The sequence below is a fragment of the Capra hircus genome, unplaced genomic scaffold (assembly GCF_001704415.2).
Source record: "Capra hircus breed San Clemente unplaced genomic scaffold, ASM170441v1, whole genome shotgun sequence".
In the NCBI taxonomy this organism is placed as follows: domain Eukaryota; kingdom Metazoa; phylum Chordata; class Mammalia; order Artiodactyla; family Bovidae; genus Capra; species Capra hircus.
This window is the reverse complement of record NW_017210437.1, coordinates 1-24,296: the sequence shown is the minus strand read 5'-3', so window position 1 is coordinate 24,296 and position 24,296 is coordinate 1. Positions and strand designations below refer to the sequence as shown.

At 46.7% G+C, this 24,296-nt stretch overlaps 2 protein-coding genes across 9 annotated transcripts; both read left to right on the top strand.

Annotated features, from left to right (window-relative positions):
* LOC108635164 (GTPase IMAP family member 1-like) lies at positions 1-4,703 on the top strand. Of its 5 annotated transcripts, XM_018045432.1 has the most exons (4): positions 1-308; positions 2,047-2,186; positions 2,712-2,760; positions 3,688-4,703. In XM_018045432.1, exons 3-4 carry the CDS (start codon positions 2,718-2,720, stop codon positions 4,551-4,553), a joined length of 909 nt encoding a protein of 302 aa, XP_017900921.1. In that variant the 5' UTR covers positions 1-308; positions 2,047-2,186; positions 2,712-2,717; the 3' UTR covers positions 4,554-4,703. The 5 variants fall into 5 exon arrangements, with proteins under 5 accessions (XP_017900921.1, XP_017900920.1, XP_017900918.1 ...); XM_018045431.1 differs by lacking the exon at positions 2,047-2,186; XM_018045429.1 differs by having other exon boundaries at positions 2-308; positions 2,712-4,703.
* Positions 4,704-12,325: 7,622 nt separating this feature from the next.
* On the top strand, positions 12,326-21,556 carry LOC102183503 (GTPase IMAP family member 5). Of its 4 annotated transcripts, none has more exons than XR_001917760.1 (4): positions 12,371-12,522; positions 16,931-17,067; positions 17,902-17,950; positions 21,297-21,400. XR_001917760.1 is itself a non-coding variant. In XM_018045434.1 (4 exons), exons 3-4 carry the CDS (start codon positions 17,908-17,910, stop codon positions 21,540-21,542), a joined length of 930 nt encoding a protein of 309 aa, XP_017900923.1. In that variant the 5' UTR covers positions 12,371-12,522; positions 16,931-17,067; positions 17,902-17,907; the 3' UTR covers positions 21,543-21,556. The 4 variants fall into 4 exon arrangements, 3 of the variants coding, with proteins under 3 accessions (XP_017900922.1, XP_017900923.1, XP_017900924.1); XM_018045434.1 differs by having other exon boundaries at positions 20,656-21,556; XM_018045433.1 differs by lacking the exon at positions 16,931-17,067 and having other exon boundaries at positions 12,326-12,522; positions 20,656-21,556.
* Positions 21,557-24,296: the final 2,740 nt, after the last annotated feature.

The window sequence follows — 24,296 nt, the reverse complement described above, 5'->3', positions numbered from 1 at the left end:
GGAGAGAGGTTTTGTAAGATAAATGCTTTGAGCCTACAATGAATGTTCCTGCCTCTTTAAATCATCACCACCACCTAACCCTCCCTCTGGGCTCACAGGAGCTGTGAGTCTCAAAGACTTCCTCTATGCAGAGTGGAAGGAAACAGCCTGCCACCCTCAAAACTGAAGGGGAAGCAGAGATCAGGGCCTTCTTGGATCACCGGTGAGAGCCTGTCACCAGGAAAGGCGAACCCCGCAGGGAGCAGGAGGAACATGGGTCTGAGAGCATTTACTGTCTGAGCACCCGGTCTCCACCAGGCACCTTTCGGGTGAGTAACAGCCAGACCCAGTAAGATGGGGTGTCCGGATTTGTAAAGATGTTCCAAGTTTCAATAGAGGAAGTTCAAAAAAGGTTTCTGAGCATGGTCCCCAGTCTGGAGGGCACACATGTCTGTCTCCTTCCACACTTCCCCCATACAGTAAGAAAAGTCTGTACTGGAACCATGTCTAGGAGTAAAATGCATTTTAAAAGGCATTCAATGTTGCTCAAATTGAACATTCAGCACAGGCAAAATATCTCTCTTGTGGCCCCAAAGCAATCTAACTTCAGAGCAAGTTACAGTGTGCTGAGTCAGGAAACCATCAGAATTCAACCCTGCCCCAGATTCCCCTTCACCCCTCTGTCCACAGTAAGGGACCCTCAAGAGGCTAAAGAGGTTAGGAACCGGGTCTTCAACCCCTCATTCTCATGACCCCTGACACGCTGGCTCCCTAATTCAAGTCTCTCCCACCCTTGCTGTAGGAACACCTCAGTTTCCTCATCTGTACAATGAAGGGGTCTGAATAAACGGCTCATTTCCAAACTCTGATGTGTGGACTGATGATATCAGATACACTGGATTCATAAATCAGAATTTCTGAGCATGGTCCCCCCAGAATCGACATTTTTAGAGAACATTCAAGTAGTTCTGAAAAACAATACATTTGAGAGGCACTGAGTTACGTGAACTTTGAATTTTCAGAGTATTCAGAATACAGGAATTCAACATGCTTTACAATAAAAAAAAGAGTTATTTATCACCCCAGATTTCAGGAAGAGCTTATCGCCTTCTTAAAATTTATTTTAAATGATTTTAACCCACATTTCAAACTATCTGGAAATCCCAGTGACCTACTCGAGAGTTCTGTGGATTCCCTGTAGCACACTTTCTCATTTCCATCTTTGGCGAGGACCTCTTGCTTTAGCTACTCTTCTTCTAGGATTTGAATCTTGTGGCTCTTTCTTCATTTCTGCTCTGATGTCAATTACAGGAGTTTGTTGATGCCTAGACACAAAATAATTAATCATACCTTGTGATTTGTCCTGGGGTAAACTTTACTGAATGCTTTGCGTGGGGCAGCAGGAGAGCGACTGCAGAAACAAAAACAGCTTCAGCTTGAGTTCTGGACAAACTTGCCCTCTGAGTCCTTTGGCCAGAGAGGAGTTATTCACCCAGCCTCTCCCTTTGTTTTTCCTTCCTTGTTGGTGCCAAATGGGGTTGAATACAGTTACCTGCAGAAAACAGGTGGGCGACGTGAGGAGGTAGAATTTGAAATGGATGTTGAAGTACAGACAGGACTCAGGCAGAAATGTGGGGTGAGATGAAGGGTCCTGGGAGGCAAAGCCCGAGGTGGGTTGGGAAAGGGCGCTGAAATCTGTGTCTGGAGTGGCTGACTGGGGGCAGGGGTGAAGAGGGGGCAGGTGAGGTGGGACTCATTGGAAATGAGGCTGGAGAAGTAGACTGAGCAGAGACTGTGGGCTCATGTTCAGAAGCTTGCGTGATCAGGCAAACGACCACAAAATGTTTAATTGTATTAAATGATGTTTGAGTGGGTGTAATCATTGTACTTTGAGAAGCCTCAGACTCGAGGGCCAGAACATAAAGAGCCAGAGGGGAGCATCCCAGTCTCCCCATATTTAGATACATAAGGAGAAGCCAAACTATGTGGTTATCTAAGAGCAGAAACTCTCTGGATGAGTTTGGGAAATATGTCTGTTTTCCAATTTTCTTCTTGCTTGTTTCATAGGCCAGAGACCCTAAGGTAGATCTTCAGTCCGTGAGCAAACTCTTATTCTCGGGGTTTTCTGAAGCCCACCCTCCATCACCACCCTTGCTGCTGAAACTCCTGGGAAATCTTGTTTCCGACAGCCTACATCACTGACAAAGGTGCTCAGTCTCTTAGTCATGTCCAACTTTTTCTGACCCTTTGGACTGCAAACTGCCAGCCTGCTCTGTCCAGGAATTTTTCAGGCAGGAATACTGGAGTAGGTTGCCATTTCCTTCTCCAGGGGATCCTCTTGACCTAGGGATCGAACCTGCATCTCTTGCTTCTCCTGCATTGGCAGGCGGATTTTTCACCATTAGCACCACCTGACATAGAATCACCTGGAGAAATTAACATCTGAAGTTCACTCATTGGCATGGGTGGGATTAAGTGTTATCATCTCCCCTTTGCTCTTTGCAATTGGAGGCCCTGAGAATACAAAGCCAAGCTCACCAGGTGTTCTTGCAGCATCATCCCAACCCAGACCAGGCTACTCCTTCCCTAAACTCCGATGCTCAGAGGAGGGCAGGAACTATGACCTTCTCACAGTGGGGTCACCAGCATTTTGGACTTGACCTGACATTGTAGACAGTTACACCTATTTGATGAATGAGTGAATGAACAAATTGTGTCTGGGATTCTTTCAGGTAATCATGGGAGGACGGAAGATGCCAAGAGATGAAGAAAATGCCTACGGTAAGAACACGTCTCACAATGAGTGTTTGTCCCCAGGAGTGAGCTCTACGTAGTAGGGGAATGGGCTAATTCAAGACTGAACAGAGAGAAGTCGAGAGGTGACTCAATGCTGGGGTGAAGCAGCAAGAGGCCTGGGGCTGGCACTTCACCTGGATTTGTATCCCCGCCCTGCTGTGAGATATTAAGTTCTTTGACTAACCTGAAGCTCTGGTCCCAAAGTAAAATGAATAAACCGAAGGCGACGCAGAAGGCATCAGATAGTATATTAGAGAGAACATGATTCACCAGGTAGAAAGCGTTAGGGAACACAGATGGAGGTTATTAGACAGCAGTTTTGAGAGAAGAGAGGAGGAGGAGGGAGGGAAGGCCTGGTCTTATCCTCCCAACAGCCGATGAGGACAGTGCTACAATATTGATTCCGTTTGTGCAGATGAGGTTTACCACTTAGATTAAGCAGCTCCCCAGGGTTACAAGGATGGTAGAGGACAGGTCTATGATTCAAACCCCAGCTTTGGAACTCCAGATAGCCCTCCCGGCTGGGCCCACTGCCCCACCCCTTTCTCCAGTGGGACAGTACCAGGGAAAATAAGACAGAAATTGTCATTGGGGACCAGCTCTGCACAGCCTGGATGACAGATCATTTCAGACGAAGTAATGGCCTGTATTACAAAGGCGCATCCTCTAGAGAGACGTTCAGCAGCTGCTGGAGCACCTACAGGTGCACGTGTGACGCCAAAGACGGGAGAAACAGAGGGGTAGAGACCCCTTGGAGTGCCCAAATCTCACACCAGGTCACTCAGTAAAGGTCTGGCCCCAAACACAACCGTGGAAGCGCTCTGTTCTTTGCTCGCGAGGCGTCCAGGAGACCCGGGGACCAGGACATGTTGCTCTCAGGTTCCGAAGCTTACAGGCCGCCGGTGCCCACAGGTTTCCAGGAGCCCAGGTCCGCCCTGCAGGAGCGCAGGCTGCGCCTCCTCCTGGCCGGGAGGTCGGGGACCGGGAAGAGCGCCACGGGCAACAGCATCCTCCAGCGGAAGCACTTCCTCTCCAGGCTCGCGGCCACGGCGGTGACCAGCGCCTGCGCCACGGGGAGCTGCCGCTGGGCCTCGGGGGACGTGGAAGTCCTCGACACCCCCGACCTCTTCAGCCCCGAGGTCGCCCAGGCAGACCCGGGCTTCGAGGAGAGAGGCCGCTGCTACCTGCTGTCGGCCCCGGGGCCCCACGCCGTGCTCCTGGTGACCCAGCTCGGCCGCTTCACCGCCCAGGACCTGCGGGCCTGGCAAGGGGTGAAGGCGCTCTTCGGGGCGGGCATCGCGGCGCGCACCATCGTGGTCTTCACCCGCAGGGAGGACCTGGAGGGGGGCTCGCTGCAGCAGTACGTGCGCGACACCGACAACCGCGCGCTCCGGGAGCTGGTGGCCGAGTGCGGGGGCCGCTGCTGCGCCTTCGACAACCGAGCGGCCGACGGGGAGCGGGAGGCGCAGGTCGGGGAGCTGATGGGGCTGGTGGAGGAGCTGGTGAGGGACCAGGGCGGCGCCCCCTACACCAACGACGTGTACCGCCTGGCGCAGACCCTGGGCGGGCTGAGCCCCGAGGAGAGGCTGCGCAGGGTGGCGGAGCGACTGGCTGCCCACGCGCCGTCGTGGCCGGAGCGCTGGCCTCTGGCTGGGCAGTGGCGATGGCCCAAGGCAGGGCCGGGGACCCGGTATAAGCTGGGCCTGGCGGCCCTGCTGGGCGCCCTGTTCCTGCTGTACCTGCTCTGCAGGCGGCGACCCGAGGCGGTGACGGTGTGACCTCAGTCTTGCAGGTCACCTGGCAAAAAAGGACCTGGACACTTGGATCTGAAGGGGGATTTCAAAGGAATCAGAGTTTTTGGAAATTTCATGCTTACTCCAGCACATAGTTTTAAAATAAAGTTGTACCACTTTAAAACATCCCTAAAACTGTGTTTAGTTATTTTGAGGTATTGGTCATCTGTGAGAAATCTTAAAATGACTGGCAGTTTTTGGTAGAAAATGGATTCCTAGTAAAGGAATCCCACTCTTTATTTTGAGCGTGTGTGTCTGTTTGCTGGTTTGTTTAGACCCGGCCTTCCTCTCTTTGGACTGCTATTTTAAACACACACACACAGAGTCTGGGTAGCTTAAAAACAACAGACATTTAGTCCTCACAGTTCTGGAGGCTGGAAGTCCATGATCATGGTTGGGTTTGGGGGAGAGTCCTCTCTGAGATTGCAGAATGCCAACTTCTGACTGTGCCCTCACACTTAATTAGAACAAGACACTAAGTCCAATCATGAGGAATCTACCCTCCTGACCTAAGACCCTCCCAATGACCCTACCTCCTAATACCCTCCTCTCCAGACTAGGTTTTCAACCTGTGAATGTTGAGGGGGCGAGGGGGCGGACACAAACATTCAGACCATAGCCTACACAGACTCTTCTTGCTATTTTCTAGTTCTTATAGGTAGCTATCTCCCTTCAGTGTTCTTGCAGATTTTTATTATCATCAAGGAAAGAGAAGTCACAGTCAAACATGTAAATGTTTAATTCCAGGTGACATTGCTAGTGAAAGTCACTCAGTCCTGTCCAGTTCTTTGCAACCCCAGAGACTATACAGTCCATGGAATTCTCCAGGCCAGAATATTGGAGTGGGCAGCCTTTCCCTTCTCCAGGGGATCTTCTCAACCCAGAGATCAAACCCAGGTCTCCCACATAGCAGGCAGCTTCTTTACCAGCTGAGCCACAAAAAGAATCCACCTAGCAATGCAGGAGACCCACGAGCTGCGTATTCAATCCCTGGGTCAGGAAGATACCCTGGAGCAGGGAATGGCAACCCACTCCAGTATTGTTGCCTGGAAAATCCCATGGACAGAGGAGCCTGGTGGGCTACAGTCCATGGGGTTGCAAAGAATTGGACAGGACTGAGCACACACACATACATCAGTTTATTTACCAGTGCAATGACTTAGAACCAAGAAGTTAAATGTGACTATACTGAAAATAACACAATTTCAAATTTTCTAGCATGTATTATGGTTCATGTCTGTCCCAAATGAAGTAAGATTTGGGGAAACTAACATGCAATGTCTTCAATGTAGTTATCTATCTGGATTTTTATGCAAATAATAATAAAGTTCCTGTCTCAGAGAAGACAGGAAACCGCAGGTGCATCAGCAGAGAGCCACAGAGAACTCGAAGTTAGGTGTGGCTGCACCTCTGTGAGTTTTTACAGGGGGTGGGTCAACCCACCTAAGTCCTTGAACCCCATCCTTACTTTGTGTAAACAATCGTTATCATTTCCTTATTTCTGAAACAACACTTCAAAGGGAAGCCCTTCTATCAGCCATGCCCTAGTTAGGAGGTGTGGATGTGGCAGGATGCAGATACCTTAAGACTATCAGGGCTCAAGTGTGCTAAGGGGGAGGGTGATGTGTGAGGGGCATGGACCAGGCCAGAGGGATGATAGAGGGTGGGAGGAGTGAGGTTGTGTGCAGGCACCCTAGGGCCATCCCAGTTCCGTGGAGCAGGAGTCTATGCTCATGCGCTTCAATGCCTCAGAGTAAAGTTCTAGGGAGACTCTAGGGATGGACTCTGGCCTTAAGGCTACCTGCAGTTGGGGAGCTTGAGGGTAGTGACTTAGACTCAGTGAAGTTTAGCTGGAAAAAAAATTTATTATCAGTTCCTTCTTTAGCTGCCTGCTGGGCCCATGCAGGGATTGTTGGCCAGAGAGAAAATCCTTCTACAACCTGAGGCGCCCAGAAGAAGGGCGGGGTGGTGCCCAGTTGTGGCGGGGATTGCCAGGCCTGCAGCTTGCCCGTCCAGGGCCACGTGTGCATGAGCACGTGCTGTGGGCCAAGACTGATTACCACAGGGCTGAATTTAACCTGCTGTTCTTTCAGTTTTTCGTCTTCTCACATCTGAATGTATCATTTCTATCATTTCTATCATTGCTTGTTATTTGTCTTGTTTGTAAATGTAAATACAATTTTTAAGACAAATATGAGTGTTAGTTGCTCAGTTGTATGTGATTCTTTGTGACCTGATGGACTGCAGCCTGCCAGCCTCCTCTGTCCATGGAATTCTCCTGGCAAGAATACTGGAGTGGGTTGTATTCCCTTGTCTAGGGGATCTTCCGGATCGAGGGATTGAATTCAAGTATCCTGCATTGCAGGCAGATTTTTTTACCGTCTAAGCTACCAGGGAAGCCCCAAATATGAGTGTTCAGTTCAGTTCAGGTCAGTCGCTAAGTCGTGTCCGACTCTTTGTGACCCCATGAATCGCAGCATGCCAGGCCTCCCTGTCCATCACCAACTCCCGGAGTTCACTCAGATTCACGTCTATCGAGTCAGTATTAGGACTGCCAAATTCTCATGCAAACTGTAGCGTCTAGAAATGTATAGGATCAGAAGAAGCCTTGACATTGTGGGTAAAATGCCCTATTTGGGCATTAGTGGGACTGCTGTGGGGTACAGGAGAAAGAGCAGGAGATGTGCGGAGGGCTTATGTTCTAAAACCCATCCCTATGAACTTGCTCAGAGACTTTGTGGCCAAGGGGCTTCATCTTTTCTTGAGATGTTATATTAAAATTAATCTTAATATGTATGATGAAGTAATGCAAAAGAAAGCACTTTGTAGGTTAAATTCCATAAGAATATGATACAGAAATGAAAAGTGTAGAGGAAATATCATAATAATAATCTTCATAAATAAATTTCATACTCAGAAATATGTAACTTTCACACTCATGAATTCTCCACATTTAGTATTTGTAATAATAACTATTCCACATTATTCTATTCCAAAGAGTCATGTGCTAGTGGTAATGAAAGGTCCGTATGATTAGTCATCAAATATATTTACAAAGTACAATCAAAGTTGTACTTATTCTCTAAAATATTGCTAATTTCTAATTCTTAGATTTAGAGCTATATAGACTCATACGTGGGACTTCCCTGGTGGCTCAGACAGTAAAGAATCCACCTGCAATGCAGGAGACCTGGGTTCGACCCTTGGGTTGGGAAGATCCCCTGGAGCAGGGCTCAGAAACCCACTCTAGTATTCTTGCCTGGAGAATCCTCATAGACAGAAGAGCCTGGCAGGCTACAGTCCATGGGGTTGCAGTGTCAGACAAGACTGAGCAACCAAGCACAGCATAGCACAGACTCATAAGTAAATGGAAGACATAATTTTTAGTTTTTTAAGTGTAATAATTTAAGAACTTCCTTGGCACCTCAGAGGTTAAGACTCCATGTTTCCACTGCAGGGAGCATGGGTTCAGTCCCTGGTCTGGGAACTAAGATCTCACATGCTACACAGCACAGCCAAAAAACAGTTTCAATATATATAATTTAATAATGCACATGTAATACAAAATAGATAATAAAGCAAAATAATGCAGGGTTGAACATAAAATAGAAAACATAATTGTAGAGAGAATACTATAAGAATTTAATGCTTAATATTTTATGATGAAAACTACCTCATGAAGTATGAAGGATAATTATCATTAAGAATCATTTATTTGCAGAGGAAAGTAATCTACCGAAAATCAAGTGATTTTCTAAAGGCAAAAAGTGGCAAATCAGAACCTGAAATTATCATTCCTTACTGTCATATAAAAAGAGCTTCCTTAACCAGACACAGGATCAAAACACTATAACTTCTCAAAAATGCTCTAAGTGAATGTATATTCATATCATTTACATAGGTCTTCTCTCACCTTTTATCTCTTCATGCGTAAAAATTCCTTGTTCATGTGTTGATAAGCTTCTTTCATATTTCCATGCCCTACTGCTGAATCAGCTTCATTTTACACAGAGAGGTTCATCTTTAGCTTACTTGTGAGAGTTGTTTTTGGCCATGATGAGGTTTTCAAGCAGATTTCAAATAATGCATACCGTCTTACCTAGTCTTGTACCATATTCAGTGTTGTACAATATTCAATAATTATGCAAAATATTGAGTATTCATCAGCCTGGCTGGACAGATGCCACTACTCCTTCCAGAGAATACCATGTGGACTGGATGCCCTAGAAGAGGAAGCCAGAGCTAGACTATGACCCAAGACTTTTTTTTCCTGCCCTGGAGCCTTCATCTGATAGTGGTAATATATGCCTTTTCTTATAGAACTGGATTTGTGCTTGCTTATTTCAGCAATACATATTTTAATAATTTTTTTCTAAATTTGTCTTTTACTTTTTCTTTTAAAGTAGTTGTCTTCCAAAGTAATGTAGTATTTTGTTTTATTTTATATCTTATGAAAGTGAAAGTCACTCAGTCATGTCCTACTCTTTGCGATCCCATGGACTATACAGTCCATGGAATCCTCCAGGCCAGAATACTAGAGTGGGCAGCTTTTCCTTTTTCCAGGGGATCTTCCTGACCCAGGGATCTACCAACGGAGTGTGTAATTTCCTCCATTCTGTCTCGTCACAACAAAAATTTGAAGCAACAGGCATTAAAGCCCTTTGACAGACCGTCTCTCAGCTCTCAGAGAGACCGTGTTATAGCTCTTGGACAGATCAATGTCACAGCTCCGTGTTACAGCTCAGTTTTATTGAGGAAAATACATCCTCCAGGCCTGAGGGGGCATGCTGACCCAAAAGAATGTGAAGAGGAAGCGAGGGAGAGAGGGAAGGAGGAAGAAAGAGCAAGAGAGAGACAGAGAGAAAGGGGAGAGAGAGAAAGAGGGAGGGAGAGAAAGAGAGGGAGAGGAAGGGAAAGACAACCCCCGCCGCCCCCCCCCACCAGGGCCCTTTGGCTCCTCATGTTTTTTCCCTCCCCTGGGCCTGCTATGTAAACTGGGCTAGCCAGGGGTGCTGTTTGTTCTACCTGAGGTCCTCACTCCAGTCCTCAGACCTTCCTTTGTTCTTTTTTATCAGGCTTTTCCCTTCCTAGTCTCTTAGCCACCACCATTCTGGATTCCTTTTTTCTATTCCAACTACCTAACAGATCGAACCCAGGTCTCCTGCATTGCAGGCGGATTCTTTACTAGCAGAGCCACAAGAGAAACCCCAGTATAGTCCATGTGGTACCCACTCAAGTGGGTAGCCTATCCCTTCTGCAGCGGATCTTCCCAACCCAAGAATCAAACCAGGGGTCTCCTGCATTGCAGGCGGATTCTTTACCAACTAAGCTATGAGGGAATATCTTATATTCAACCTCATTCTTGGCCCAATTCTTATTTTGTATTTCTTTCACTCTTTACCCCCATTAAGTTTCAGTTCAATTCAGTTCAGTCACTCAGTCGTGTCCAATTCTTTGTCACCCCAAGGACTGCAGCATGCCAGCCTCCCTGTCCATCACCAACTCCCCGAGCTTGCTCAGATTCATGTCCATTGAGTCGGTGATGCCCATCCAACCATCTCATCCTTTGTTGTCCCCTTCTCCTCCCGCCTTCAATCTTTCCCAGCATCAGGGTCTTTTCCAATGACTCAGCTCTTAACTGGAGAAGGCAATGGCAACCCACTCCAGTACTCTTGCCTGGAAAATCCCATGGGTGGAGGAGCCTGGTAGGCTGCAGTCCATGGAGTCGAGAAGAGTTGGACATGACTGAGAGACTTCACTTTCACTTTTCACTTTCATGAACTGGAGAAGGAAATGGCAACCCACTCCAGTGTTCTTGCCTGGAGAATCCCAGGGATGGTGGAGCCTGGTGGGCTGCCATTTATGGGGTCGCACAGAGTCGGACACGACTGAAGCGACTTAGCAGCAGCAGCTCTTAACATCAAATGGCCAAAATATAGGAGCTTCAGCTTTAGCATCAGGCCTTCCAATGAATACTCCGGGCTGATTTCCTTTAGGGTTGACTGGTTTGATCTCCTTGGTGACCAGGAGACTCTCAAGAGTCTTCTGCAGCACCACAATTTAAAAGCATCAGTTCTTCAGTGCTCAGCTTCTTTATGGTCCAACTCTCACATCCATATATGACTACTGGAAAAACCATGGCTTTGACTATATGAACCTTTAATGACAAAGTGATGTCTCTGTTTTTTAATATGCTGTCTGGGTTTGTCATAGCTCTTCTTCCAAGGAGCAAACATCCTTTAATTTTGTGGCTGCAGTGATTTTGGAGCCCAAGAAAATAATATCTGTCACTGTTTCTACTTTTTCCCCTTCTATTTGCCATGAAGTGATGGGACTGGATACCATGATCTTAGTTTTTTGAATGCTGAGTTTTAAGCCAACTTTTTCACTCTCCTCTTTCACCCTCATCAAGAGGTTCTTTAGTTCCTCTTAGCTTTGTGCCATTAGAGTGTCATCATCTGCATTTCTAAAGCTGTTGATATTCCTCTTGGCAATCTTGATTCCAGCTTGTGATTCATCCAACCCAGCATTTCACATGATGCATTCTGCTTATAGGGCTTCCCAGGTAGCTCAGCTAGTAAAGAATCTGCCAGCAATGCAGGAGAAAGTAAAAGTGAAGTTACTCAGTCATGTCCAACTTTTTGCGATGCTGTTGACTGTAGTCCAGCAGGCTCCTCTATCCATGGGATTTTCCAGGCAAGAATCCTGGAGTGGGCTGCCATTTCCTTCTCCAGGGGATCTTCCCAACCCAGGGATCGAATACGGGTCTCCCACATTGCAGGCAGACTCTTTACCGTGGCAAAACAGGAGACGCCAGTGCAATTCCTGGCTGAGGAAGTTCCCCTGGAGAAGGGATAGGTTACCTACGCCAGTATCCTTGGGCTTCCCTGGTGGCTCAGATGGTAAAGAATCCACCTGCAATGAGGGAGAGCTGGGCTCAGTCCCTGGATTGGGAAGATCTCCTGGAGGAGGGCATGGCAACCCACTCCAGTATTCCTGCCTGGAAATCCCCATGGACAGAGGAGCCTGGTGGGCTTCAGACCATGGGGTTGCAAAAAGTCAGATAGGACAGAGCAACTAAGCAAAGCACAGCACATTCTGCGTATAAATTAAATAAGCAGGGTGACAATATACAGCCTTGATGTACTCCTTTCTAAATTTTGAACAAGTCAGTTGTTTCATGTCCAGTTTTAACTGTTGCTTCTTGACCCACATACCAGCACAATTCAAAAACATCAGCTTTCAGGAGACAAATAAGATGGTCTGGTATTCTCATCTCTTGAAGAATTTTCCGGAGTTTGTTGTGATCCACACAGTCGAAAAGAACTGCCTACCACTCCTCAAAAATCACACACACACAAACACACACACACACACACACACACACCCCTAAGAAGAGACACTCCAACCCCCAAAAACAAAAGACAAGGACAGTGGCTCTCTGCCTCCCAGTTCTGCGGAGTTTCTGGAAAGGAAGAGGGTTCCATTCGATCCTGTTCTGCACCTTGTTCCAGCTTTGCACTGAGGGTAAAGAAGTTCTCCTCAAAAACCCAACACTCCCACGGAGGCAACCAGTGGGCTTTAGCAACGAGGGGGTGAGGGACGGGGAGTTGAGGGGGCATATTTTGCTCTCTCACAATACAAACATCACTTCTTTTCTTCTCTCACGTCTTAAAGAGGAAATGAGAGGGGGCGAGCCGCTCGCGGTCTCCAACAGGAAGCATCCCTGGGTGCAGTGGGGGTTGGGGGGGTAGAGGCTGGGGGGCGGGGGCTGGCCCACACTCTGAACCCAGTGCTCTCGGTTTCGGCGGGCAGCAGTTTCACCCCGCCCAGAGGGGACAGGGGGCGCCCTCCTTCAGCCCCACTTTCCTTCTTATCCTACAATCGTGCCCCGCAACCTTCTGCCGCGCGCTCTCGCCGACCCGCCTGCACCCAGCCCGCAGTACCGCGCCTGGTAAGGGGACCCTGGTGGGTGTCCCGGGGTTCTGGGGAGGCCGGGGGGTGGGCGGCGAGGAGCAAAGCAGGAGGGGAGCTGGGGCTGGGGAGTGCGTCTGGAGCCAGCAGTTGAATCAGGGCTACTGACTTCTGGTGCGACCTCACACCGGTTCCATGCCTCTGGGCTCCTCCGTCAGTGAAACCGATGGAGAGCGTTATGACAACAGCGGATTCCCAGTGCGACTGAAGCGGGTTTGGGAACCGCTCACTCTACGTTCACAGCCCATCGCTTTCCACAGGGCTGCGATCTTTTCCGTGTCTTGGCCTACTTCTTAGCTCCTTTGATTTTCCTAAACTTCACAGGGTTTCATAGAGCTTCACTAACAGTCTTCACAAATAGTTCGTAGCTTGTGAAGCTTTCATAGAGCTTCACAAATAGTTCATTTGATAGATGAGAAAAACTCAAATTCACAAGATGCCCTTAGTAGGTAGAGCGAACATCTTAAGTTTTACCTTCTTAACTTCTCCGATACCACCCCCGGCCCATCCCTGACAAGCACCACCTCCCAGAGATGGCAGGGGTCAGGAATCCATTCGTAGGGCTCCACAAGAAGAGTACCCTCGCTGAATTACGTGTTCCCAATGAAACCTCTCAGTGGACATTGTTCCAAGACCTTGATCTTCTGAAAGCTACCCCATTCTCCCCCAGAGACACCACACGTTTCCTGCAACACGATGTAGAACTCGATTCTATGGCAGAGAGACACCAGCGAGTACAGGAACCATCCTTGGTCTGCTGTCAACCCCCTGTGAGAGCTGTGTTATGAAATTATGATGCTAAACTGTGAAACCAGCGATGCCAGGAAACAGAGGGACTGGGGCACACCAGGAAGGAGAGCCTCATGAATGAGGAAAATGAAAAATATTTTTACCTTCCCAGAAACAGCAAAATAAGAGAGCCCGCTTTCTCATGGTTTGATAAAATAATGTATTGTCAAGATAACATCAGGTTCGTCCAATTTAAAGATCAGAAGGTATATGATGTTCATTTGCTTCAGCTTCCTCCCTAAGTTACCTCCTCCTGCTGTTCCTGTCAGATACCCTTGTAATCTCTGCTTGCACATCGTCTCTATCATGATTCCTGATCCCGTTTGGGGAGGATTAAGATTTTCTTTGTGGAGAAGAAATCTGCCTCCATTATTCATTCTCCCACTTTTGTCTGTTCTATAATTGAAACGTGTCAAGTTGCTTCAGGTTTACAGTGCTTCCAGATGTCTTCCTAGGCTTGATTCAGTCCTTTTAATATCCTGTCATTTCAGCATCTCCATTAATATCCTTTCTGACTAGTCTCTGGACACTTTGGTATTTATTAATATCCACCCGCCCCCCCAAAAAAATCCATTCTTCAGTGGGATGTGTCTCCCCAGCAGCCTGACCCACTCAGAAGATGGTTCAAGAGGACGGTGCTGCACCTCTGCTCACCAACCGGAAATTTGATGGCAATTTGTGGCAGCCACAGAGCTCCATCTGGGTCACACTGATCATCAAGCCACAGAAAAACACCAGATCGTTTAAAACTGAAATCCTTCCATTCTGAGCAACTTCTATCCCCTGCAATTTTATGTTTCAATTTTTTTTAAAATGCGCCCAAAAATTTGCAATACACTTCTCTTTGTTGGCTTTAGGGCTTTGTTGGCTGGAAGCTCTGTTGGCTTCAGTTTTGTCTTGACCAGGGATAGCAACATGGTATGTGATGTTCCAAGAGGCTGGTTGACCTTATAATTGCTTTTCTGCCATGATAAATCTAAGAGAATATCCAGGCAAAATGTGTCATGTTTTGCTCTTAGCCCCATGGCAGTTGTGTGAGCATGGGCAGATCAGTTAAGGTTCAGTTTCCCAATATTTTAATAGAAAAGTCAATACCTACCTTGGTCACATCATAGGGAATTTTGAAGAACAATTAAAATAATGGACATAAAAGAAACTTTAAAATTTAAAATAAATGTACAGAGGATTATTATGATGGTAAAGTTCATCAACATTGTCACCACTATCTTCATCATTTTTACCACATTGATATACTGATTCCATTATATAGAAAATCTCATCTGAGGTAGAAACGGTGTCAGAGAATTTGTTCAGTTTTAGCAAAAGCCAGCCATGTGACTTGCCTCTTGAGAAACCTGTATGCAGGTCAGGAAGCAAAAGTTAGAACTGGACATGAAACAACAGACTGGCTCCAAATAGGAAAAGGAGTACGTCAAGGCTGTATATTGTCACCCTGCTTATTTAACTTCTATGCAGAGTACATCATGAGAAACGCTGGGCTGGATGAAGCTCACGCTGGAGTCAAGATTGCGGGGAGAAATATCAAGAACCTCAGATATGCAGATGACACCACCCTTATGGCAGAAAGTGAAGAGGAACTAAAAAGCCTCTTGATGAAAGCGAAAGAGGAGAGTGAAAAAGTTGGCTTAAAGCTCAACATTCAGAAAACGGAGATCATGGCTTCCGGTCCAATCACTTCTTGGCAAATAGATGGGGAAACAGTGGAAGCAGTGTCAGACTTTTTTTTGGCGGGGGGGCGGGGAGGGGGGCGGGGAGCTCCAAAATCACTGCAGATGGTGACTGCAGCCATGAAATTAAAAGATGCTTACTCCTTGGAAAGAAAGTTAGGACCAACCTAGATAGCATATTCAAAAGCAGAGACATTATTTTGCCAACAAAGGTCCGTCTAGTCAAGGCTATGGTTTTTCCAGTAGTAATGTATGGATGTGAGAGTTGGACTGTGAAGAAAGCTGAGTGCCAAAGAACTGATGCTTTTGAATTTTGGTGTTGGAGAAGACTCTTGAGAGTCCCTTGGACTGCAAGGAGATCCAACCAGTCCATCCTAAAGGAGATTAGTCCTGGGTGTTCATTGGAAGGACTGATGTTGAAGCTGAAACTCCAGTACTTTGGCCACCTCATGTGAAGAGTTGACTCTTTGGAAAAGACTCTGATGGTGGGAGGGATTGGGGGCAGGAGGAGAAGGGGACAACAGAGCATGAGATGGCTGGATGGCATCACTGACTCAATGGACATGAGTCTGAGTGAACTCCGGGAGCTGGTGATGGACAGGGAGGCCTGGCATGCTGCGATTCATGGGGTCACAAAGAGTTGGACACGACTGAGTGACTGAACTGAACTGAACTGAGTATAATTTACCAGAGGCAAGGACAGCATGTGCAAAAAGGTGGTGAGGAAAATGCTCTTCTGGGGGTGAAGGAAGGGAAACAGGTGTGGGAGAAAAGGGAAAGGAAGGAAGTTATCTTAATATATTCTGACAGTGTGACAAGGGATGGTTTCCCTAATGGGGACCATTTCTATGCATCCAAACTGAGTGAATAGAAAAATGTAAAAAATGTAGGAATACCAGAATCAACCTAAATAAGCAAATCAGTTATGAAAACTGTTCTGAATTCAATGTTAATCAATAAAATGCAAGTTTAAACCAATTAAGACATAAGACATTCTAATGTATGCCCAAAAAGGTAACCAAAAAATTAAAAGTCTAGTATTACCACGTGTAAGTGAAGATCTGAGGGATGCTTGCACATGGCTGCTGCCAGCCTGATAGCACAAGTCTCCTGGAGTCAGACTTGGCAACGTCTAGTCAGGTGGAAGCTGTCCATCCCAGAGATTGTCACGTGTACAAGATGTGTGCAGGACTCTTCTGTGGCACTCTTGGTAGCAGCAAGGATGTATTTGGAACTCCACATGTTTGTTAAGAAAGAATTGGATAAAATATTACATAAATAATGTCACTTCCATAAAAGATTAAAATACCAAAAAGTACTATATCTTAACTATAGACCGATGTGTATGTACAAGTGTAAATATACAATTGAGAAAGAGACATAAACATCTCAGAATACTGATTACCTCTGAAAGGAAGAGTGAGAATGAGACTGGGAAGTGGAGGAGTCAAAAAATAAAGAAATGGAGCTATATGTGTAATGTTCTTTTAATGTTTTCAGTCCAACAGAATAGCAGCAATAACAATGCCAAAATACTGAGATTTGTTCATTGTAAATGGTGGGCATTCATTTCATTCTTCTGTGTATTTCTCTCCTTAAAATGTTTGTTTCATGACTGCATAATCTTTAAAATTGACTAAATAAAATACAGGCTTAGAGTTCATCCTAATTATAGTTGCACATTGCAGGCTTGCCTTTTCTAATGCACAATTATCTTTTCTAGCACCAAGAAGAATGACATAATAGCATGCCTCAGCTGAATGAAACCTTTATCTCCACGGTTTTGCCAATTTCTGGTGACATCGACTGGGATTTTTTAAAGTGGCTATTGATTTAAAGACATTTGATTTAAAACTGAGCAGGCAATGACTTTATCCTGAATTTGTCCTTAATCTTGCTTCTGTCCCTCAGTCATGGCACCAGTTTCTCTTCCCCGAGCTGCTCAGAGGAAGGGAGGTTGAAGACCACGTTCGGCCCTCTTCCCCTTCTCCCTCTCATGTCCATCCTCAAAGGAGCCCTGGACCCCAATTGCACACTCCCACTGGAAGGTATATTGTACTTTCCCCTTTGCCACTGGGATATCCATCTGATACAAAGAGTTTCTGGGGCTGGAAATGCCCAGTACTTCAAACAAACCACTATTCATTTACAGTAAGGCAACTTTTATTGTCTCGTCTAGCAAGTTTGCCTACCTTGATTCTAATAATAATAATAATAAAATAATAAAAAGTCCAGCTTCTCATTCCTAGAAGAAGGCTTTCTTTATTTCATGCCTTTTCAGCTTGAAGGGAGATAAACAACTGATGCATATTCAAACATTTCTTGCTTTCCTGTAGGAGGAAGAATAGCAAGAGTTCACTATGTTAACATAACCTAGCATCACCTGGCTTGCTTAAAGTTATATATGGACATTTGGAAGCAAAATATAAGTTAGAAAGTTAGCAATGGAAATGACTCATGTAAAGATAATTATTTTTGGCTGTCTAAATTGGAGGTGTTCTCGGGCCTTCAGTTCAGTTTAGTTCAGTTCAGTGGCTCAGTCATGTCCAACTCTTTGCAACCCCATGAATCATAGCATGCCAGGCCTCTCTGTCCATCACCATCTCCCGGAGTTCACTCAAACTCACGTCCATCGAGTCGGTGATGCCATCCAGCCATCTCATCCTCTGTTGTCTCCTTCTCCTCCTGCCCCCAATCCCTCCCAGTGTCAGAGTCTTTTCCAGTGAGTCAACTCTTCACATGAGGTGGCCAAAGTACTGAAGTTTCAGCTTTAGCATCGTTCCTTCCAAAGAACACCCAGGGCTGATTTCCTTCAGAACAGACTGGTTGGACCACCTCCTATGAGGACACTTGCTTTAAATCCTTTCTTCTTTTTATTCCAGAAGCTAATGGAAGGGCCTCAGAGGAGCAGATATGGAACCATGGCTGAAGGTAAGAAACCCTCCAAATTCTCAAGCTCTCTGGTCACCAGGGGAAAATCCCTATCTTCCCTCCTCCACTCCCTGACCTCAAATATTGAGACAGAAGAGAAACCCAATTATTTTAAACTACAGAAGAAAAAGGTATCTATTGTGTTCTTTGGGCTTCCCTGGTGGCTCAGCTGGTAAAGAATCCACCTGCAATGAGGATGAGCTTGGTTCAGTCCCTGGGTTGGGAAGATCCCCTGGAGAAAGGAATAGCTAGCCACTCCATTAGTCTGGTCTGGAGAATTCCATGGACTGTATAGTCCTTTCCCTTCTCTAGGGGATCTTCCCAACCCAGGGATCAAACCCAGGTCTCCTGCATTGCAGGCGGGTTCTTTACCAGCTGAGCCACAAGCGCAACCCCAGTATAGTCCATGGGGTAGCAAAGAGTCAGACACAACTGAGTGACTTTCACTTTCACCTTGTTGTTTATCTTCCCTACTATCAGCACAGCCCACACACCCAAGTGTGAAGCTCTGCCCTGCGTGGTGATGTATGGGAAATGTGAAAATAAAACTTCAAGTCAGAAGTCAGGAGATTTGGAACCAAATTGTGAAAATGTTTTTCCCTACCTGTGCTCAGCTGAAAAGAGGGCAGGTTCCCCATGTGTGCGTGCTAAGTCACTTCAATTGTGTCTGACTCTTGGCGACCCTCTGAAACTGTAGCTCGTCAGGCTCCTCTGTCCGTGGGATTTTCCAGGCAAGAATACTGGAGTGAGTTCCCATGCCCTCCTCCAGGGGATCTTCCTGGCCCAGGAATCAAACCTGGGTCTCTTGCATCTTCTATATTGGCAGGCCGCTTCTTTATCACTAGTACCACCTGGGAAACACAAAGTTCCCCCATAGAGATTTAGTAATCGTGTTTGAAAAAAAATCCAGAATACTTAAGGAAAGGCAGAACCAACACAGAGTAAAATAACAGATTTTAGGAGCCTAGAATGAATTTAATTCATTTGGGCTTATAAGAACTCCAGAAATCCTTGCATTCTCACTCTCTTCATCCCTAGAAGACTTAGCTGTTGGTACAGAGTGACCCTCGCCAACACCACTTTTGTTATAATTTCCTATAATTCTATCAGCCACATCAATGATCTTTCCAAAATATGTATTGTTAACGTTCTTATCATCTCTTCTTCAGCCACCCATCCAGGGTCATCTGTCAGACTCTGTCCCTGACATTAACCACAAGCCTTCTGTAGGCTCACTTTCCAATATTCAAATCCCTACCCTAAGAGCAGAAACCCAGGGACATTCAGCTGGTCCTCAGTGAGAGGTCACTGAGACTCTAACATCTGAGACTTCCTTTACTCCCAGGGTTCAGATGACAGTGATGAGCAGTCTGTGTGCCTGGGAACTGGTGGGTGAAAAGCAGATGATAATATTTTCTCATTTATGATTTATCCTCACCTCCTTGTAATTTCACCTGAGATTAGCATGAAACTGGCCTAAGTAACATCATGGGAAAAGCAAAGGATCACTTTTCTTTCTGAAAACCTGTATTTTTGTTGGTCCTGAAAAAGTCCTTGGAGCATCCTTCATAGTGTAGCAGTTCTGGCTCTTCGCTATGGTCCAAGCTTGGGCTCCCAATGTGGGCTTCCTACCAGTCAAGAGCCACCCAAAGTTGTATGCAAACATCTGTACAATTTTCATATCACTGTTTGGCAGAGAGAGGTCCATAGTTTTCATGAGATACCATGAAAGGTCAGTGACAGAAAAATCTTATGAATCACTAACTTTCCTGAAAGAGACCTATTGTATGGCACAGAGAACTCTGCTCAATATTCTAAATAATCTAAATAGGAAAAGAATTTGAAAAAGAAAAGATACACACATAGGAATGACTGACTCACTCTGCTGCACACCTGAAACTGAAACAACAGTGCTCATCATCTTGTTGCTCAGTCGCTCAGTCATGTCCTCCTCTGAGACCCCATGGGCTGCAGCACACCGGGCTTCCCTGTTCTTCACCATCTCCCGGACTTTACTCAGACTCACATCTACTGAGTCCATGATGCCATCCAACCATCTCATCCTTTGTTGTCCTCTTCTCCTCCTGCCTCCAGTCTTTCCCAGCGTCAGGGTCTTTTCTACTGAGTCAGCTCTTCTTTACAGCGGTGGCCAAAGTATTGGAGTTTCAGCTTCAGTATCAGTCCCTCCAATGAATATGCAGAGTTGATTTCCTTTAGGATTGACTGGTTTGATCTCCTTGCAGTCCAAGGGATTCTCAAGAGTCTTCTCCACAGTTTGAAAGCATCCGTTCTTCGGTGCTCAATCTTCTTTATGGTCCAACTCTCACATCTGTACAGGACTACTGGAAAAATCATAGTTTTTACTAAACAGACCTTTGTTGGCATAGTGATGTCTCTGCTTTTTAATACACTGTCTAGGTTTGTCATAGCTTTTCTTCCAAAGAGCAAACATCTTTTAATTTCATGGCTGAAGTCACCATCTGCAGTGATTTTGGAGCCCAAGAAAACAAAGTTTCTGACTGTTTCCATTGTTTCCCCATCGATTTGCCATGAAGTGGTGGGACCGGTGCCATGATGTTAGTTTTCTGAATGTTGAGTTTTAAGCCAGCTTGTTATCTACTCCAAGAGTAAATAAAAAATTTAAATTAAAGAGAAAAAAAAAGAATCACTACCATGGTAAAACAAGAAAATTCTATTTTTAACAGGTGGAATAGAACATCAGGGCTTTGAACCTTCCTCCTCGTTGAGGATCATCCTGGTAGGGAAAACAGGCAGTGGGAGAAGTGCCACTGGGAACAGCATCCTCTGCCAGCCGGTGTTTGAGTCCAAGCTGGGGGCCCAGTCGGTGACCAGGAAGTGTCAGAGGGCAACAGGCATGTGGAATGGGAGGAGCATCCTGGTGGTGGACACGCCCCCCATCTTCGAGGCCGGGGCCCAGGATCAAGAGGTGTATGAGAATATCAGAGCCTGTTACCTGCTGTCGGTGCCAGGGCCCCACGTGCTGCTGCTGGTGACCCAGCTGGGGCGCTTCACCGAGCAGGACGCAGTGGCCGTGACCAGGGTGAAGGAGGTCTTTGGGGTAGGAGCCGAGAGATACATGGTCATCCTCTTCACTCACAAGGAGGACTTGGCGGGCGGATCCTTGGATGAGTACGTGGCAAACACAGACAACCTCAGGCTGAGGAGCCTGGTCCGGGAGGTCGGGAGGAGATACTGTGCCTTCAACAACTGGGCCTCCGGGGATGAGCAGAGAGAGCAGCTGACCCAGCTGATGGCCGTGATCGAGGGGCTGGAGTGGGAGCACCAGGGCGCCTTCCTCACCAATGAGCTCTTCTTTGATGCACAGATTCTCTGGCAGATGGGGGGTGGCGCCCATGGAGAAGGTCAGAGGCGCTACCTGGACAAGGTATGGCTGCAGGTTGCAAAGCAAAAGCAAGACCTGAAAGAGGCTGAGAGAAACTGTTCCTTCAAGGCGCTCCTCCAACTCAAAGCCTGGATTGTTTCTCATGTCAAAATATTTGTTCTTCTTGTCCTGTGCCTTTTGATTTTTCTTGCCATTGTAATTCTTTTGTGTAGTACCCATCAAGGCTGAGCATTTTCAGATGACATCTGCTGTCAGCTTCCATTTTTTTCAGAGTCAATATATCACTGATCCAATGGACATGGGTTAGGGTGGACTCTGGGAGTTGGTGATGGACAGGGAGGCCTGGTGTGCTGCAGTTCATGGGGTTGCAAAGAGTCAGACACAACTGAGTGACTGAACTGCACTGATATCTATGTTGATCAGGAACTTTATTTGCTTTTTACATTATTTCACTTACAATTTTGCTTCCTTGCATCAGACATGCCAGCCCTTTTGTTCCGTTGCTTTTTAGGTAAATAAAATCCAAAGGGGGAAAAAATTCCCTTTCTGTTATGTTAAAAATGGTGATGGCAAATAATAAACTAAATGCACACCATCAAGAAGTATTGAGGAGTTTGCATAAAGGAAATTGAGTGGACTGACATGCTCTGTGAGCGAGCATCTTACCAGGGACCTACTTTTTACAGTTGAAATTGCTTATTTTATATGAAAGATACTCTGACTTCCTTGTAGGTTGTAAAAAAAAAAAAAATTATACACTCCACAAGAGAGAAAGACTAGGATGTTCTGGGACATCTCTGGGGTGTGAAGAGGCTAGGGGAGAAAGGAAGAAGGCCCTGGAGATGAGGTGGGGAGGAAGATCTCCAATAGTCAGCCACTGGGAAATTAAGAACCGGAAATCCTTAGAGCAGGGCTGGATGAGAGCCAGATGATAAATGTAGGAAGTCAGGCTTAGCCAGCCATCTGGTCTCCTTCAACACTCAACCGTCCTCTTGAGCAAGAAAGCCACCCTGGACAAGAAGGAAGTGACCTGCAAGGCTGCATTCCCTACAAGTTTAGAAATTTGAATTACATGAACTTTTCATATGTGGTGATGAAACATTCTGTTTCTTTTGATTTATTCACCCTTTAACAAAATGTAAAAGCCTCCTCAGCTCACAGGTTATATACAGAACTGGCCTCAGCCTTGATTTGCTCTGCAGGCTGTGGTTTGCCCACTCCCGTTTTAGAGGAGATTTTCCATCATGGGTTGAGCTGGGATGTAGTGGAACAGCTTGAACCCTGGGTCAGCAGAATCGCATGTGTTATCTGTAGAAATTTGGGGAAAAGGTGGCATTGTACATTTCAGTGGTAGAAAAGAGAAGCAGGCAGACCACTGGAGTGAAGTCTGAGTGGAGGCCACCAAATCAGTGGAAAGAGGAAATCAGATGAGGAAGGGTCTGGGTTACCCCCTCCCAACTTCTATGGGATAACTGCCCATGCCTTCATACCCTGTAGGGGAGACCCACTGTTGCATAGGCAGCCTGTGACTGGGTAGGTAAATGATGAACTCTCTGTGATTCCCAAGCTCATTGTCCATGTCCCCACTGGTGATAAAGGTGTGGTTTATCTCAACAGTGCTATTCCATAACTGATTCCAATCTGTGCAAGGAGTGTTATGTATGAGCTCCTCAAACCCTTGAAACACCAAGCAACTCGGAGTTCTCAGACCAAGGACCTCCTTGGTGCGGTCTTCCCACACTGTCTGATCCAAGTTGGCCTCTCCTTCCTTGACTTCATCAGTCCCGCTCCACCCACATGTAGCTGAGTGCCCAGTGTTGGGGTCTCTGCTGGGCACCAGGGATCTGAGAGAAGTAAGGCCAAAGGCACCTGTGTGGTAGAGGGAGAAGGCATATAAAAATGAGGGTGAGCCAGAAGTGAGCATCCACACAGGGAAGCCAGAGTAGCCCTCGCTGGTCGGGATGTCCAACCAGAAGGAGAGTACAGGCTTGGGGGGCAGAGGCGCCTTGGCCAGGGTGGGCCGGGGCTTCTAGAAACGTGCTGGCCCCTCCTTCCAGGACTGACTTCAGGCAGAGGGAGCAGGCAAGGCATTCGGTATCACAGTAATCCAAGTCTGTGCCCCAACCGGTAATGCTGGGTCAGGCAGGAGACTGAGAATCACTGGAAGAGGTAGGGAGGGACCTGGCTGGGTGGGTTCAAGGGCTTTTTCCCCGAGGTTTTTTTAAGCAGGTTAGGAATTTCAGGAAGATCTCGCTGCAGCAATGTGGTGGTTGGACTAAATAATTGTGAGCTTAGGTACATGGCATCACACTCAGAAGAAAAGAATTCCATCTCAGCCATCCATCGGGCCTGAGCTGTAATGGGAGGTGTGGGGATGGAGAGGACACGACAGGAATGGGGACACCGAGGGGGTGAATTGACACAGAGTGGCACTGATATCAAGGTTGGGAAGGAGCCAGCTTTCTGTCGGCCTCCCGGGGGACCTGGCTCCCCCCTCTGCCCGGGCCTCAGAGGAGACTGGGCTGAGCAGAGGAAGGTGGAGACTTCAGATCCAGTGGAGTCAACCGTGAAGCCTCTGGGCTGGGCAGTCTCCTCCTCCCTCCAGGAAGGCACTGGGCTAGGGAAACTCACTAAAGAAAGTATTTGGAGGGGAGCCAGGGCTTGCTAGAAGGATGGGCTTTCCCCCTCCAGGGAATGCAAATGTTGTTCCGGCTCGCAAATGAAGAAAAGATCCTCTCACCAGGCAGCCAAGCCCGTTCAGTTGAGCAGATGGGCCTTCCAACTTGGTTGACTTTCCTAGGGGAGTAAAAGGCTGGGTAGGGCCGTGAAACCCAGGAATTTATTGTTGCCAAATAAGGAAGGAAACACGGCCATCCGTGCCTCAACCTTGATTCAACCATGGATGTCCAGTCATCGCTTGGAAACTCGTTCCAAACTATGCAAAGCACTGATTCTCCATCTCCTCCTCAACCAACAACACGG